The 15,747-nt window shown below is 36.2% G+C and overlaps 1 protein-coding gene across 1 annotated transcript in view; it reads right to left on the bottom strand.

The window, feature by feature from the left end:
• Positions 1–12,420, bottom strand: part of ASCC3 (activating signal cointegrator 1 complex subunit 3) — a 318,333-nt gene extending 305,913 nt beyond the window's left edge. The window contains exons 1-2 of the mRNA XM_068985127.1: positions 12,331–12,420; positions 10,665–10,815 (exon numbers count right to left, since the gene is read on the bottom strand). Of these exons, the coding sequence (XP_068841228.1) occupies positions 10,665–10,815; positions 12,331–12,420 (241 nt within the window). The remainder of the gene's footprint in view (positions 1–10,664; positions 10,816–12,330) is intronic.
• Between the last annotated feature and the right edge of the window lie 3,327 nt (positions 12,421–15,747).

Genomic DNA, 15,747 nt, shown 5'->3' with positions numbered 1-15,747 from the left:
GGTTGCCATGCCCTCCTCCAGGGGATCTTTCCAACTCAGGGATCGAACCCAGGCCTCACGCATTGCAGGCGGATTCTTTACCGTCTGAGCCACCAGGGAAGTCCTACTTTACCGCATCTCTAAGGTAGACTGCTAAGAATGAACACGGTTCTACAGCACAAAGGGGTTTCCCAAAATTTAAACTCTGCACCGTGCTATTCAAGAAAGAGTCTGGGAGCTGCAATTTTTGAGAAGTATTTGAAAGCAGCATTCTTAGCACTACTGACTCTCCAAGGAACAGACGATCACATTTTGAAACTAAGGCACTTCCGCGCGGCACTAACGCATAATGAAGACGTGGATCAAGCCGCGTTCAAGTGACTGCACGCACATGCGTGTCTTCCAGCCTGGGGCGGAGACGTGAGTCACTGCGCCCGGTCCGCATGTGATGACGTATCACCACAGGGGGACTGGCTGTTAGAGAACCCCGATAAGAAGGCAGGTCAGGATTGGAGCAGAGAACTGTGTGCCCAAGGAGGGCAGCAACAAGGGTGCCACCCCAACTTGCTAGTAAAGGCCACCACGCCCCTCACCTCCCCAGCGATCTTTTAGTGACAGATAAATTAAGAGTGTCTCTGTAAAACAGAGAAAAGATCTGAAGAGAATGAACGCAATCAGGTGTCTGACTTGTCAAAGGTCTGGCAGGTCCCACCCTCCTCTCAACAAAATGCAATTAAAAGGGAAACCTACAGTAACGGAAACGCTTTTCTGCTTTCTCTAGGAGCCACCTGAACCAGCACACTAGTAATTGGCCACATCGAAAGGCCTGGGAAGGCCTGGGAAAACGCGCGCGGTACACTTCCAGAGCAGAAATCTGTAATAAGTAGTAGCTGTGTCTCGTTTTCTTACACACTATATCCAAAGATGGAACTTTGTTAGATTAACCATGAGGATCTTGTTCACAAATAACCTTTCATTATTTTCCCCATTTCCCTTTATATTTTAAGTACAATTTATAACATGTAATATTTTAAATGATTATTAGGCTGAAATTCTTCGGTCAATTACACCTCTGCCTGTGCTATCTTTGAGCAGAATAGGCATTTTAGGAAACTTAGTTTTGTCCTCAAGATAAAGTCTCAGGAAACAATAAAATATACCCTCAATAATCAATAGACTAAAGTTTGAATGAAACTTAAGATCCCCAATCTTTAAGGAAACCAGTTACCGACCACTTTAACATTTAATCTTCTATGCACAAAACACTAGGATTGTAACCCAGAAAACTGGCTCTATGCACCTAGCAATTTAATTGCAATACATTTAAAGAAATATGCTTAAAAGGTCACTAGGATATTTTTAACTAATAGTACTTTCCCTGCCTGCTTGAGTTATATTGACAGAAAATGAGATGTGAAATGCAAAAGTATAAATATATAATAAGTAACTGATGACTGTAAACATTATAGAACAAATTTTTAAAATTAGAATTTAGTGATTACTACAATCTTAAATCATCCTCAACATAAAATTTACTTACATATTTTCCTTTTGAATGCAAAATATTAAGAGTTAAGAGGTTGAAACTTACAGCTTTTTAAACTGCCTACCTAAATAATTAAAAAGGATGAGTAGGAAATTTTAATTGCAAATGAATAAAAAATATCTATCAACTGTTTACATCGTTAATTGCTAAATATTCAGTTTAGAAATTGTCAACAAATGAGTTCCCTGACCAGTTAAACCTTTAATGTATGGGAGAAAGTATTTTACAAATTTTTTGTTTCACATTATGGCCAAACTTTAAACGTCCATCTTACCCCTGACACTTGATAAACTGTAAATACCAAAATATTACAACCCTGCATCACAGAGTTAACTTAAGCTCATTTCACTTGTTAAAAATACCAGCAAGGTAGGAAAGAGGCTATAAACATTTTATATTTGTATAGAAATTAGCTAACTGATAATTATCATTAAATTTACTTTATAAATATGGAAAATACTTGTACCAGCAACTTTCCAAGAACATTATATATAAAAAACACAAGTGATTTAACTTAACAAATTTATGATGTAATAGAAGTAAACAACTATCCATATGGGTTTTGGGGGAATAAACTGAACAATTTACGTGATGCAAATTTTAAATTGCCAAAGTAATGTAATAATAATGAGTTTCATTATTTTAGAGAAATTATAACTCTGTGCATGAAAGTACTTCATCAAAATCTTGTGTTAAGTTGGTAAAGTATTCAAGAAATGTTCAATGTATTAATTTGAATGAAGTGTTTAAATATTAAGATTTCTAGATTTATATAGAAATTACTGCCTTCAGGGTGAGCAAATAATTAAATGAAACAAATGAATAGAGAAACATATTTGGTACAAAAAAAGGGAGTAGTAACTAACACAAGAGATTAAAAATAGACCAAAACATGCCCCCATGATTTAAAGTCAACTATTTAATTTTACATATACATTTACATATGTGAATACTCATCTTACATGGCAGACTTTTAAGTCAGCATCCAGTCTCTTTATTATCATTTCTACTAAAAATTCTGCATCAAATTACAACCTGACTTCTCAAGCAACCAAATGGCTAACATAAAAGTTTTGATGTTATATAAAAGCTTTTTATAATAAAACCATATTTTGAACATCACTAAGCAACATCCAGAAAACTAAGGTCATGGCATCTGGTCCCATCACTTCATGGGAAATAGATGGGGAAACAGTGGAAACAGTGGCTGACTTTATTTTTGGGGGGTTCCAAAATCACTGCAGGTAGTGATTGCAGCCATGAAATTAAAAGACGCTTACTCCTTGGAATGAAAGTTATGACCAACCTAGATAGCATATTCCAAAGCAGAGACATTACTTTGCCAACTAAGGTCCGTCTAGTCAAGGCTATGATTTTTCCAGTGGTCATGTATGGATGTGAGAGTTGGACTGTGAAGAAAGCTGAGCGCCGAAGAATTGATGCTTTTGAACCGTGGTGTTGGAGAAGACTCTTGAGAGTCCCTTGAACTGCAAGGAGATCCAACCAGTCCATCCTAAAGGAGATCGGTCCTGGGTGTTCACTGGAAGGACTGAGGCTAAAGCTAAACGCCAATACTTTGGCCACCTGATGCGAAGAGTTGACTCATTGGAAAAGACTCTGATGCTGGGAGGGATTGGGGGCAGGAGGAGAAGGGGACGACAGAAGATGAGATGGCTGGATGGCATCACTGACTCGATGGACATGAGTTTGAGTGAACTCCGGGAGTTGGTGATGGACAGGGAGGCCTGGCATGCTGCGATTCATGGGGTCGCAAAGAGTCGGACACAACTGAGCAACTGAACTGAAAGAAATAGAAACTCTATCCTTGAACAAATCTTATAGCTCACTGAGAATTAACTGACATTTTTTAATTTTTTGAATTCAAAGGGGGAAAAATGTTTTAAATATACACTTGAGCGCTGCATCCATTTATCAGGCACCTAGTAATATTATACTTGGTAATACTATACAGAAAATTAACTGGAAACTTTTAAAAATACCTCTACCAGCGGGCAGTATAAATTGCCTTATACTTAAAGGAGTCGTAATAATTTGTAAATGAAGAATATACTGATAAGCTAGAGCAAATTGTGAAGAGCTGATCCTATTTCCAACTCCTGCCATTGCTACAACAGCCATTTCACTTTCAGCTGTTTTGCCTTATTGCCAAGTAATCTGGACTGCCTGTTTATACATTTGTAAAGTCATCTATGATTTTCATTAAGTTATTCAGCTCTTTCATGTTGCAATTTCTCTTGTGAAAGAGACATAAATATAACACACCTCTGTCCCTTAGCATTCAAAACACAATCTAACTCTGTCCCAAGTTTCCCTCTTTAAGAATTCCTTCCTGATTTACCCTAGGAAGTTCCTGACCTTTTGGCACCACATCACTGGGCATATACATCTATCATAACATTTAACCACTCAGAGCACTATTTGTTTACCAATGGCTACTGGTACATCTAGGTTGTAATAAAAGTATTCACTGACAATCATTTACCAGGCTTTAAGGCACTTTGTAGTACTTCTTCACATCACTACAACTACACATAAGAATTACTACTCTCTTCACATTATATAAGAGGAAACAGATTTAGGGATATTAATTAGCTCTCTTATGGCTCAGTGGATAAAGAATGTGCCTGCCAGTGCAGAGGACAGAGATGCAGGTTTGATCCCTGGGTCAGGAAGATCCCCTGGAAGAAGAGATGGCAACCCACTCCAGTAATTTCGCCTGGAAAATCCCATGAATGGAGGAGCCTGGCAGGCTATAGTCCATGAGGTTCCAAAGAGAAGAACACGACAGAACAACTAAGCACAACACACACACACACAAATTAGCCACCCATTAGTAAATGACAGAACTGAATTTGTACCACATATATTAACTGATAACTTGAAATTATCTAGGCTAAAAGAAAATATCAAAACTGAAAATGAAACAAAAAGATGGTACAAAAATACAGTTGCAATATCCTAAACAAAATACTACCTTACTAGTGAAGTGAAGTGAAGTCGCTCAGTCGTCTCCAACTCTTTGCGACCCCGTGGACTGTAGCCCACCAGGCTCCTCCGTCCATGGGATTCCCCAGGCAAGAGTACTGGAGTGGGTTGCCGTTTCCTTCTCCGGGGGATGTTCCCTACCCAGGGATTGAACCCAGGTCTCCCACACTGCAAGCAGATGCTTTAACCTTGGAGCCACCAGGGAAGCCCAACTTACTAGAGTCATCCATATTTCTAAAAATAAACTATAAGCAAGTACAGTTCATTCCAGGAATGCAGAGATGATTCAATTATCAGAAACCCTAGCAAAATAATCTACTCTCAGAAAATTAACAGAGACTCTAATGCTAAGATATGACAGCCAGAAGTAGAGCAGACATGGTGAACAAAAGGCAACAAGTACAAAGAAAAGGACAAGCCATTAGCAGTCTTAACCCCTAACATGACCAAGCTGAATTCTACAGAGGGAGGGTGTCAGAGGAAAACAAATAAGCCTGCTTGCTCCCTGTCACTTTAGTAGGTTTTGATATTTGAGTTGCATACATTCCTAAAACATATATTTATGAATATATAAATGTCATAAAAACATAAATAGGCATGAAACTGATAAATACCGATTTTTAATTATATTTATATCAGTTACCAGAGACTGAGCAAGGTATATAAACAGTTCTGACCACGTCAGTAAGATTTTATTTTTTAAAAAAAGAAAACTGGAAGGAAAGACAGTCAAGTGTTAAGCTGAAAGGTGAATACACAGGTATTTGCCATATACATTTTAAATTTTATCAGTCTGAAATATTTCATGGAAACTGATAATATGAAAAGCACAATTTTTATGTTTTTGAATATAATAAGGTATATACAATACAAACACAACTCAAAGAATTATCACAAAATGAACACATCTATATAACTTGGGTAACTACTTCTAGAAACAGAATATTATAAGCTCCCCAATAACTTCTCCCATATTCATTTCTGATCATTACTGTCCTGACTTCGGAAAGCTGACATTAGTAATGTTTAGTTTCCAATTTCATATAAACAGAATCATATGATCTGTTCTTCTGTGCAGCTTCCTTAAGTCAACATTACATTCATAAGATGAGTTTACAAAGTTACACATAGCTATGGTTTATTATTGCTATAAGGTAATCTATATATCATGATTTATCCATGCCACTACTTAACAGTGAACTGGGCTGTTTCCATCATTAGACTATTACAAATAATGTAGCCATGAAGACACATGTCTCTGCATGTACACTTACATTGGAAACTTATGTACATATTACTTTGTATCAAGATTTAAATTTCACTTGTCCAACCACAGTGGAGCCTATCAAAATTATTCAAAGCAGTCATACCAATGTAAAATCTAATAGAGGTGGATGAAAATTCTAGTTTCATATTCTTGAGCCTCACCAACAATCGGTATGTCAGTCTTTTTAATTTTAACCATTTTGATGGGTATGTAGTGGCATCTCCCTGATTACTATCAAGGTTGGGCACCTTTTCATATTTATTAGCTATTCCATTATCTTCTGCAAAGTGTTCAAGACTCTTGCTCATTTTTATTTACACACAATTATCTGTCCTTTTCTTATTGATTTATAGCACTCATTGTAGACACAAGATATCTTTTTGGTCATATGTTGAAGATATATTCTCCTACTCTATAACCTGCCTTTTTATACTGAAAGAATAAAATGCATCAATTTTAATGTAGTCCAATTTACCAATCATTCCCTTTATGAAAGCTGTTTTTTGTTTAAAAAATTATTCTATATCCAAAGATCATGAAGATATTCTTCTATATTATCTTTCAGATTTATTGTTCTGAGCTTCAGTTTCACTTTATAAGTTGCTCTGAATTCTTTGTATTGGTACATTTTTTTGTCATATGTACATCTAGTTGACCCAACACCATATACTGAACAATCAGTCATGGCTCACACTTGAAGTCCTTCATGAAAAATCAAGTATTCTAATATCCATGGGCTAGTTTCTGGACTCTCTTCCATCTGGTCTGTATGTCTATCCTTGGATCAATACCTCACTGTCTAAATTACTGATCTTTATAATAAATCAATATTATTATATCCAAAGAGTAAGCTCTCCCTCTTTGTTTTTCAAGGTTGACTTGGCTGCTCTTCACCTTTAATTTCCATTTAACTTTCAGATTATCTTGTCAATTTCCATGTGCACACAACTCACAAACACAAACCTGCCTAGATCTTGATTAGATCACACTGAATCTGCAGATCAACTTGGATAAAGATGATAACTTTATTGTAGTGTTTCCATCTTTTGTATATCCCTTTATTGATTTAGGCCATCTTTAATTTCTCTCAATAATATTTTAGCTTTTCATGAAGAAGTCCTATTCATCGTTTGTTAAATTTACTTCAGGTATCTGATAATTTTTAGCACTTTTGTAAATGGCGTTTTTACAAATTTGCTTCTCGTAAAGAGAAATAAAACTGATTTTTACACCGACCCTGATAAATTAATTTTCTAATTACACAGCTATGTCTACAATGAGTAATTAAATTAAGGGCCAAAAACACTATTTTAAAATAATTTATAGTATTTTCTTCCTCAAGCTAAGTTTTATTATTAAAACATTCTTGAAGGGAGAATAAAATTGTAAAAAAGACACGGGAATATATCAAATGTAAATCTGAGAGGTAAGAAAGTACTTTAAAATTACAAAAATTCTTTAAAAGCTGTTACTTGAAAGACACTATCAGCATCACAGGTAGTAAAGACCACAGCTGACTTTTAGTTGGATTCTCAATACTTCATTTCCTTATTGAACATCTACTATATCCCTCATAACGCATTAGGCACTGGAGTACAAAGACTGTGACTCCTGGAGTTCCTGAATCATTAAGGCATTCACAGTCCATCAGTGAAGGGACTGAGGTAAATATCAAACAATGAGAAAGTACTCTGAAAAAGGTATAGAAGAGATGGCCACTCTAATGGAACACCGTCTATTAACATTAAAAAGGAATAACAACATTAGAAGAAGACATGGATGAAGCCTAAGCCATTTCTTCAGAGATGAGACGCATTTTACCAGATGAACACAATGGGGAAAGTTATTCTAACACATAATTACAAAGAGAAAAAACAATGAGTACTGCTCAGCAAAGTATTATAGTAAATATGACATATGTTAGGAATAAAGGTTACATGTGACAGAATAGCAAGAAGATAAATTATTCCAATTCATAAAGGAGTTTTTCTTTTCCCATTCTAAGGATGGGAAAAAAGTTAAAAAGTTAATAAAGAAAGAAAGAAAGTGAAGTCGCTCAGTCATATCCGATTCTTTGTGACCCCATGGACTGTATAGCTTGCGAGGCTCCTCTGTCCATGGAATTTTCCAGGCAAGGGTACTGGAGTGGCTTGCCATTTTCTTCTCCAGGGGATCTTCCCGACCTGGGTCTCCCACATTGCAGGCAGACGCTTTACCAGCTGAGCCACCAAACTGCGGCTAAAATGAGCTTTGCTTTTTATAAAGATCAGTCTAGTGACAGTGAAGAAGTTGAATAAGAAAGGACGTTTGAGACAATAGGCTACTGCAGTGGTTCAGACCAAATATGGTAAAAGCCTGAACTAGGGCAAGAGCGAATATGTACAGCAAGTCAATTTGAGAACAGCTGTAAAGAAGACTTGACAGAACCTGACCTCTGACCACAAGGAAAGAACCTAGAATTCCATCACGTTTCCATGTCAAACTTTGGGTCCAAGCCTAGAAGTGCCACAACTCAACCACAGGATTCACTGAACTTTGGACCTGTTTCTTCACATACAAAATGATGGGACTGGACAAGATGTTCCCTGATGTCCCCTCGAGCCGAAATACCCATTACTCTAACTCGTCAATATACATGGTCTTAAGTACCTCATACCACTACGCTCAACTGAAATATAAGTAATTTTCTTTTTCTTTATTCTCTTGCTCCACCTTTTTAACACAATTACACAAAAATTACCTGTGTTAAAGGAATGATATAAGAGAAAACACACAGACATTTTTTCCGTAAGACTAATCCTCTTAATGCTGCTAGCTTTAATAAAATTTCCAGTATCACCAGTATTTTTCATTCAGACTAGATGACTACTAGTCAACTACTAATTTCATTAAAGCTAATAGTTATTTAACTTAAACACACCATTAAAAAGAGCACCAACCTAAATCCAACCCCAAGATTTCATCTGTCACAAAAATATTAAACTTTTGAGATTTTACATCTCAAAATATTCAATTCTTTAAATACATCAGTCAATAGATTAGTCCCTGAGTTTGAATCAGATGTTTTGCTAACAGGCAAAACTCCTAGGATTATATTTAATAGATAATATAAATATATTTAAAGTTATTATATTTTAAATGGCTTTTAAAACAATAATTTTTGACTTGTCAGAGTTATTTGCAGAAAGTAATAACAGAAAACTTTTTCAAAATCGTAACTTTCATATCATTTAATAAAGAATTAATTCAGTCATGGTACTGAATTAGCTTAATATATTATACTGCCTTTGCTAGGTATTCTGAAGTATTTTTATAAATTAAAGAAGAGGAATGACATTACAGTTTTTGAAAACTGAGTCAGACACCCCAACCCAAAATCATTCTAACACCTTACAAATGAAGACAGTGAAGCCCAGAAGGGTTAAGATCCTATTCAAGGTAATTTAGTTAGATTGGAGACTTTGCATTTTCACCATGATTTTCCAGTGAACCCAACTGCCACAATATTCTTAAAATATAAAGTATGACTGCATGTCAAATGCTATCACAAATCACATCAGTGTGCTCTATTTTTCCCAGACTTAATAAGCAAACTCAAGTCTTACCAAAATCCTTGAATTTCAAAACATTATCTCACTGCAAAAACATATATGACATTCATTTTATATTTTCACAACATAAAACTATGAGGTCATTAAATTTAACATCATACTATATTGCAAACCAATGATAATTGAATGATACATCAAAGTCAAATTATCTGAATAATAAATTCAAAGATTTGATGATCATAAATGAAAATTCTTCATGTATATGAGATAAAATAGAAACAGCTTCCAAAATTGGTGAAAGGAAGAAAACTGTCAACCAGCATAGGGTGAAGTAAGAATCTAAATTTTCCTTCTACCAAGAAATCACCTGAAAAAAATTTTCATTTATTTGTCAAGTGAACTTTCATTAAGACTCTAAAATACACCAAGCACATAAGCACCGGGGATGGTGTGTGTTGAACAAGAAGAATAAGATCCTGTTCCAGGCAAAACAAAGGCAATAAATAAGCAAAATATCAGATAATAATAAATGTTGTGGAGAAAATGTTACCAAGGGTTACAAGATAAAGAATGGGTAATCATTTGAGATTAGACCATCAATGAGAGTCTCATTAAAGGAATAACTTCAAAAGTAACAAGAAAGGATCTACCCACTCTAAGACTAGGACAGAACATTCTCAGCACAGGGAAGAGCATGTACAAAGAACTCCAAACAGGCACCAACCCGGCGGGCTTGAGAAGTGAGAAAAGCTGTATGTCTGTGAAGCAGTTAGGAAAAGCAAGGATGACTCCTGATCAGAGAGAAAGATGAAGGCCAGATCACACAGAGCCACAGTTATCAGTCTCAAGCTTTTGTATGTAAAAACCTGAATTTGAAGTTAGAAGTATGCTAGTGTTAAAGTATGCTTTTTAGTTATCAGAGTCTGGAATGCAACAATGAATTTCAATGAATAAACTCAGATGCTTTACCAAAGAGTCATTTGTTTTGTTTTGCTCTCTTCCATCTTGGGAAAGTAGTCTGCGTAAAAGCTACATGGCTTTTAAGTTTCCTTTCAGCTGTAGGACAATTTTAATTTACCCTATCCTTATTTCAGTGAAGACAGTGGTTTAAAACTCTAAATAGATCCTATAGATCCTTCAAATTTAATTTTATTATACTAATTAGCTTACTTCTGCATCCCTGAATCCTAAGCTCTTTGACAGATAAGACTATCTTATAATTATGACTACTTTTCTGGAAATTTTAGTATATAGTTTAAAAAGAATCTATTTTTTAAACTTTAGTGGTTGAAAAAAAACAAGAACAAGACTATACCTATTTGTTTTGCAGCCTGTAATATAGCTTTTAAGTCTTCATTTACTCTTTGCATTTCACTCTTCTCCAGTTTTTCATTCAAAAATTTTACAATCTTCATCCATGTCAGGTCCGAGCCTACAATTTGTTCATGAAGTTTAGACCGCTTCATCTGAAACAGATAGCATAATACAGAAACATACTGGTTAAAAGTTTTCTTGAATCTATCATTTATCACATATATTTTTCATTAATCATACAACTTGGCACCTTCTACAAGAATGCAAAATTGTATCTACTCACATCCAAATTTACAGCTCCCAGAAGGAGCTTTATTTAAATGTGATTTAAAAGGACCTCATTTATTCAAAGATATGTTTTTAAAAGCTTCTCTTTCTATAGTTTAATCACAATGAATACTCATTATGAAATAATTTTCATATGGTAAAGTAAAAAGCAAAAAGTCCAACATCCAGATAACAATTGGTAACATATCACAAACCTTTTTTCATTTTCCTGCTTGTTTTTTACATAGCTTAGACCATACTGTATATAAGAGCTTTATGTCATGCTTTTTGATGAAAGGTATTTAAAGAAAATGGAGAAGGAGGTGGCAAAGGATAAGACAGTTAGAAAGCATCACTGCCCCAACTGACATGAATATGAGCAAACTCCGGGAGATGGTGAAGGATGGGGGAAGCCTGCGTGCTGAAGTCCATGGGGATCACAAACAGTCAGCCATGACTTAGGGACCAAACGACAGCAACAAATGATGGGTTCAATATATTCAAATCAGTATTGCTTTCCTAAGGTTGATCCTACAACAGGTTAGGAATCCAGGAGATTCTTATCTGTACATACTCTTTCCATGAGACTATAAATCTTTCTAGTCTCAAGAACTGACACAGAAAGCTGTAAATATTTTACTTCATACCGCTGAACTTGATCCCTGGATTAAACTTCATGACATCCTCTGACCAAATAAAAAGCAGTGAGTCAGATGTTACTCCCGTCATTTAGCCGCTAAGTCATCTCCAGCTCTTTAATTTTCCCCTTGGTTGTACTGATGATTTTGGACCCAAAAGAAAAATCATGGATTTACCAAATGAATGTTACCAATTGTTTTCTCGGGCTCCAGAATCACTGCAAATGGTGACTGCAGCCATGAACTTAAAAGACATTTGCTCCTTGGAAGAAAAGCTATGACAAACCTAGACAGCATATTAAAAAGCAAAGATATTACTTTACCAACAAGGGTGTGTACAGTCAAAACTATGGTTTTCCTGATAGTCATGTATGGATGTGAGACTTGGAAAATGAAGAAAGCTGAGCACCAAAGAATTGATGCTTTTGAACTGTGGTGCTGGAGAAGACTCTTGAGAGTCCCTTGGACTGCAAGGAGATCCAACCAGTCCACCCTAAAGGAAATCAGTCCTGAATATTCATTGGAAGGACGGATGTTAAAGCTGAAACTCTAATACTTTGGCTACCTGATGCAAAGAACTGACTCATTGGAAAAGACCTTGATACTGGAAAAGATTGAAGGCGGGAGGAGAAGGACTGAGTGACTGAACAGAACTGAAAGTAAAATTTACCATTTTTTAAAATGCACACAGAATTGAGAAAAAGAATGCCAAATATCTGCCGATATTTTATATTTATAATCATTTTATCTAAAACAATGTACCTGTAAGTCAGCCACTTCTTCATTATAATTATCTTGCTTGGTGACATTTGAAAAGGAGCGCAAGGCTCCTGTGAGTCGAGGTAAAGCCATCTATTATTCAATCAGTGATCCATACAACAAGAAACTTGAAACTGAAACAAAACAAGATGATATTTAACTGTAGAGAGGAGGTGGGAGAGATAATCACATTCAACAAATTAGCCTGTATTTAAAATAAAAAAAACACTTAAGCAATTGCTACCAATGCTGAAAAGTTCTCTTGACACATTTTCTACCCACGTAGAAACACATTGTCTTATAGGTGTGGGGAGGGGGGGGAACAAAAAAACACCAACAACACCTGTTTGTGGGTACTACTATAACATTCCTTCAAATGAATTGTACAGATTTCCAAGTATGACAACCAGTAGCAATGACAGAGATAGAAGCATTTGCCCATCTTTTCTCCAATTTCATTTTATGCTCATTGATTTCATCTCACATAATCTCTTATTTTTTGTCTCACTGGCTTTTTCCAGTTACATGCATTTGTATTACTTGGGAGTGCTCTTCTGATGTTCATACAATTGCCTCCTTAAACAAAGTTCTTGGCTTAAAAGACCACTCAATCACAGACAGGGCAGCTACCCAGCTACTGTCTATCATAGTACAAAACTCCTATTCTCTTTACACGCACTAATGAATATTTGATAGTCTCTTATTTACTTATTTGTGGAGAAGGAAATGGCAATCCACTCCAGTACTCTTGCCTGGAAAATCCCATGGACTGAGGAGCCTGATAGGCTACAGTTCATGGGGTCACAAAGAGTCAGACATGACTGAGCACTTATTTATATACTGTCTCACCTGACAAAGAGTAAGCTTCATGACAAAAAAAAAAAAAAAAGACCTTCATTTCACTCATCTCTGCTAGCAAACACAACAGTAAAGCAATATGTTTGGCAGTCAATAATGTCTTGGTTGGACCTCCCTGGTGGCTCAGTTGTAAAGAATCTGCCAATGCAGATGTGGGTTCAATCCTCGGGTTGGGAAGATCCCCTGGAGAAGCAAATGGCAACTCATTCCAATATTCTTGCCTGGGAAATCCCATGGACAGAGGGGCCTGGTGGGCTATAGTCCATGGGGTCGCAAAGAGTCGGACATAACTTAGCAACTAAACAACAACAATTATGTGGTTAATAATAGAAGGATGAAAAACTGAGAAAAAGCAATCATGGTAATAGGAAGACTAAAGAACCAGAAAACAATCAGAGCAGCTGAAGAAGGGGAGAACTCCCAGCAAAGAAAAGTCAGATGATCTGATCTAATCTCCTTATCTATATGCTAACAACTAAACTACTAGTCTTCTGGCAGATAGACTATTTATTATGAAGCGAGTCCTCACCTTTGGATTACTCTTAGAGGGCTATCTTGGTTTAAGATACTTATTATAATAAAACTATAATATATACATTTATAAGGCAAGGCTCCCTGGAGAATGTCACATAAGCTATGTGTGTTGTTGTGTCTGACTCAGCAACCCCATGGCCCCTCTGTCCATGGGATTTCCCAGGCATGAATATTGGAGTGGATTACCAAGCCCTTCTCCAGGGGATCTTCCCAACCCAGGGACTGCACCTGCATCTTGTATCTCCTGCATTGGCAGGTGGGTTCTTTACCACTAGTGCTACCAGGGAAGCCCAAGCTATGAAAGTTGTCAAACAGAAATCATTCTGCCCCACTTGGGACATGTGGCAGTATCTGGTGACACTTTGGGTCACTGGGGAGTTGGGTGGGTACAACTGTCTTCTGGTGGGTAGGGCCTATTGACGCTGCTAAACACACTATAAGAGAGAGGACAGCCTCCTCACAATAAAGAAGTATCTAGCCCCAAATGTCAATAGGGCAGAGCTTATTAGGATTTCCACTACAGAGTCAAAAAATAGAGATGTTTTGTAACCCAAGCACTTCTCAATGTGTCAAAAGACCTATACACCTCAATTAAGAGACCTCACTAATTATTCTAAACCAAAGAGTATCTGTCCATTAATGGGACTGGAATAGCAACGAGGAGACCATACAGGATGCCTCAGACCACTCCCTGTTTCTGCTCTTCTTGACTGCATACACCCTTGAAGTTATTATAAAATTTGATTTTCAGTAAAATCTCCAGTTCCTACATTAATCAGATATTAAAAAATTGTATGAAATGTTTAACAAAATAAGAGAATTTTTAAAAAATGAAGAACAGTAAAATGACTAGGCAAATTGGAAAATATAACTTTTAGAAATAAAACTACATACTTAAATAAAAAAAATCAATAATGAGTTAAATAATAGATTAGATACAGTGAAAACAAAAGTGGTGATCTGCACAAGAGAGAGATCTGAATAACCCAGTATGCTGTTACAACTAGACCAAGCACAAATTAAGTAGATCAAAGAGAAAGAAGCCCAAATATATCAATACTCACAATAAATGTAAACAAATTAATCTTAACACCCAAAAGATTGACAGCCTGAATTACTAAACAGCAATCAAGTAAACACTAGAGCTATACGTAAAACAGGACAGAGAAAGGTTGAAAGTTAAAAGATGGAATAAGATCCTCCTGTAAATGATAACCAAAAGTAGCTAGTGGCTATATCAATAGCATCAGATCAGATAAAACAGACTTTAAAACAAAAGGTATTATTAAGGATAGGGAAAAAAAACCCTCTCTACATAATATTAGAAGTTATAATTACTAAGGTATAAAAATTTTGAATTTGCATGCCTCAATAAAGATTAATTAAACCTCAACACACCACAACATTAATTAAAACAGATTTCCAGAAAAAAGTAACAAGTCCAACATCAAAGTGAAAGTTCAATAATTGATCACTTATTGATAGGTCAAATCAACATCAACAAAGAAATGGAAGTTGAGCAGTGAAATTAGTAAATTAAACCTAAAATAAATAAAAATATATATTCAAGTACATTTGTAACAATTTTAAATGGCCTATGTATCAGTTCAGTTCAGTAGCTCAGTTGTGTCCAACTCTTTGCAACCCCATGAATCGCAGCACACCAGGCCTTCCTATCCATCACCAACTCTCAGAGTTTACTCAAACTCATGTCCATCGAGTCAGTGATGCCATCCAGCCATCTCATCCTCTGTCATCCCCTTCTCCTCCTGCCCCCAATCCCTCCCAGCATCAGGGTCTTTTCCAGTGAATCAACCCTTCACATGAGGTGGCCAAAAAGTTTCAGCTTCAGCATCATTCCCTCCAAATAAATCCCAGGGCTGATCTCCTTCAGAATGGACTGGTTGGAATTCCTTGCAGTCCAAGGAACTCTCAAGAGTCTTCTTCAACACCACAGTTCTAAAGCATCAATTCTTCAGCACGCAGCTTTCTTCACAGTCCAACTCTCACATCCATACATGACCTCTG

Source organism: Capricornis sumatraensis, chromosome 13, assembly GCF_032405125.1.
Source record: "Capricornis sumatraensis isolate serow.1 chromosome 13, serow.2, whole genome shotgun sequence".
In the NCBI taxonomy this organism is placed as follows: domain Eukaryota; kingdom Metazoa; phylum Chordata; class Mammalia; order Artiodactyla; family Bovidae; genus Capricornis; species Capricornis sumatraensis.
This window is presented reverse-complemented; position numbering and strand designations above follow the sequence as displayed.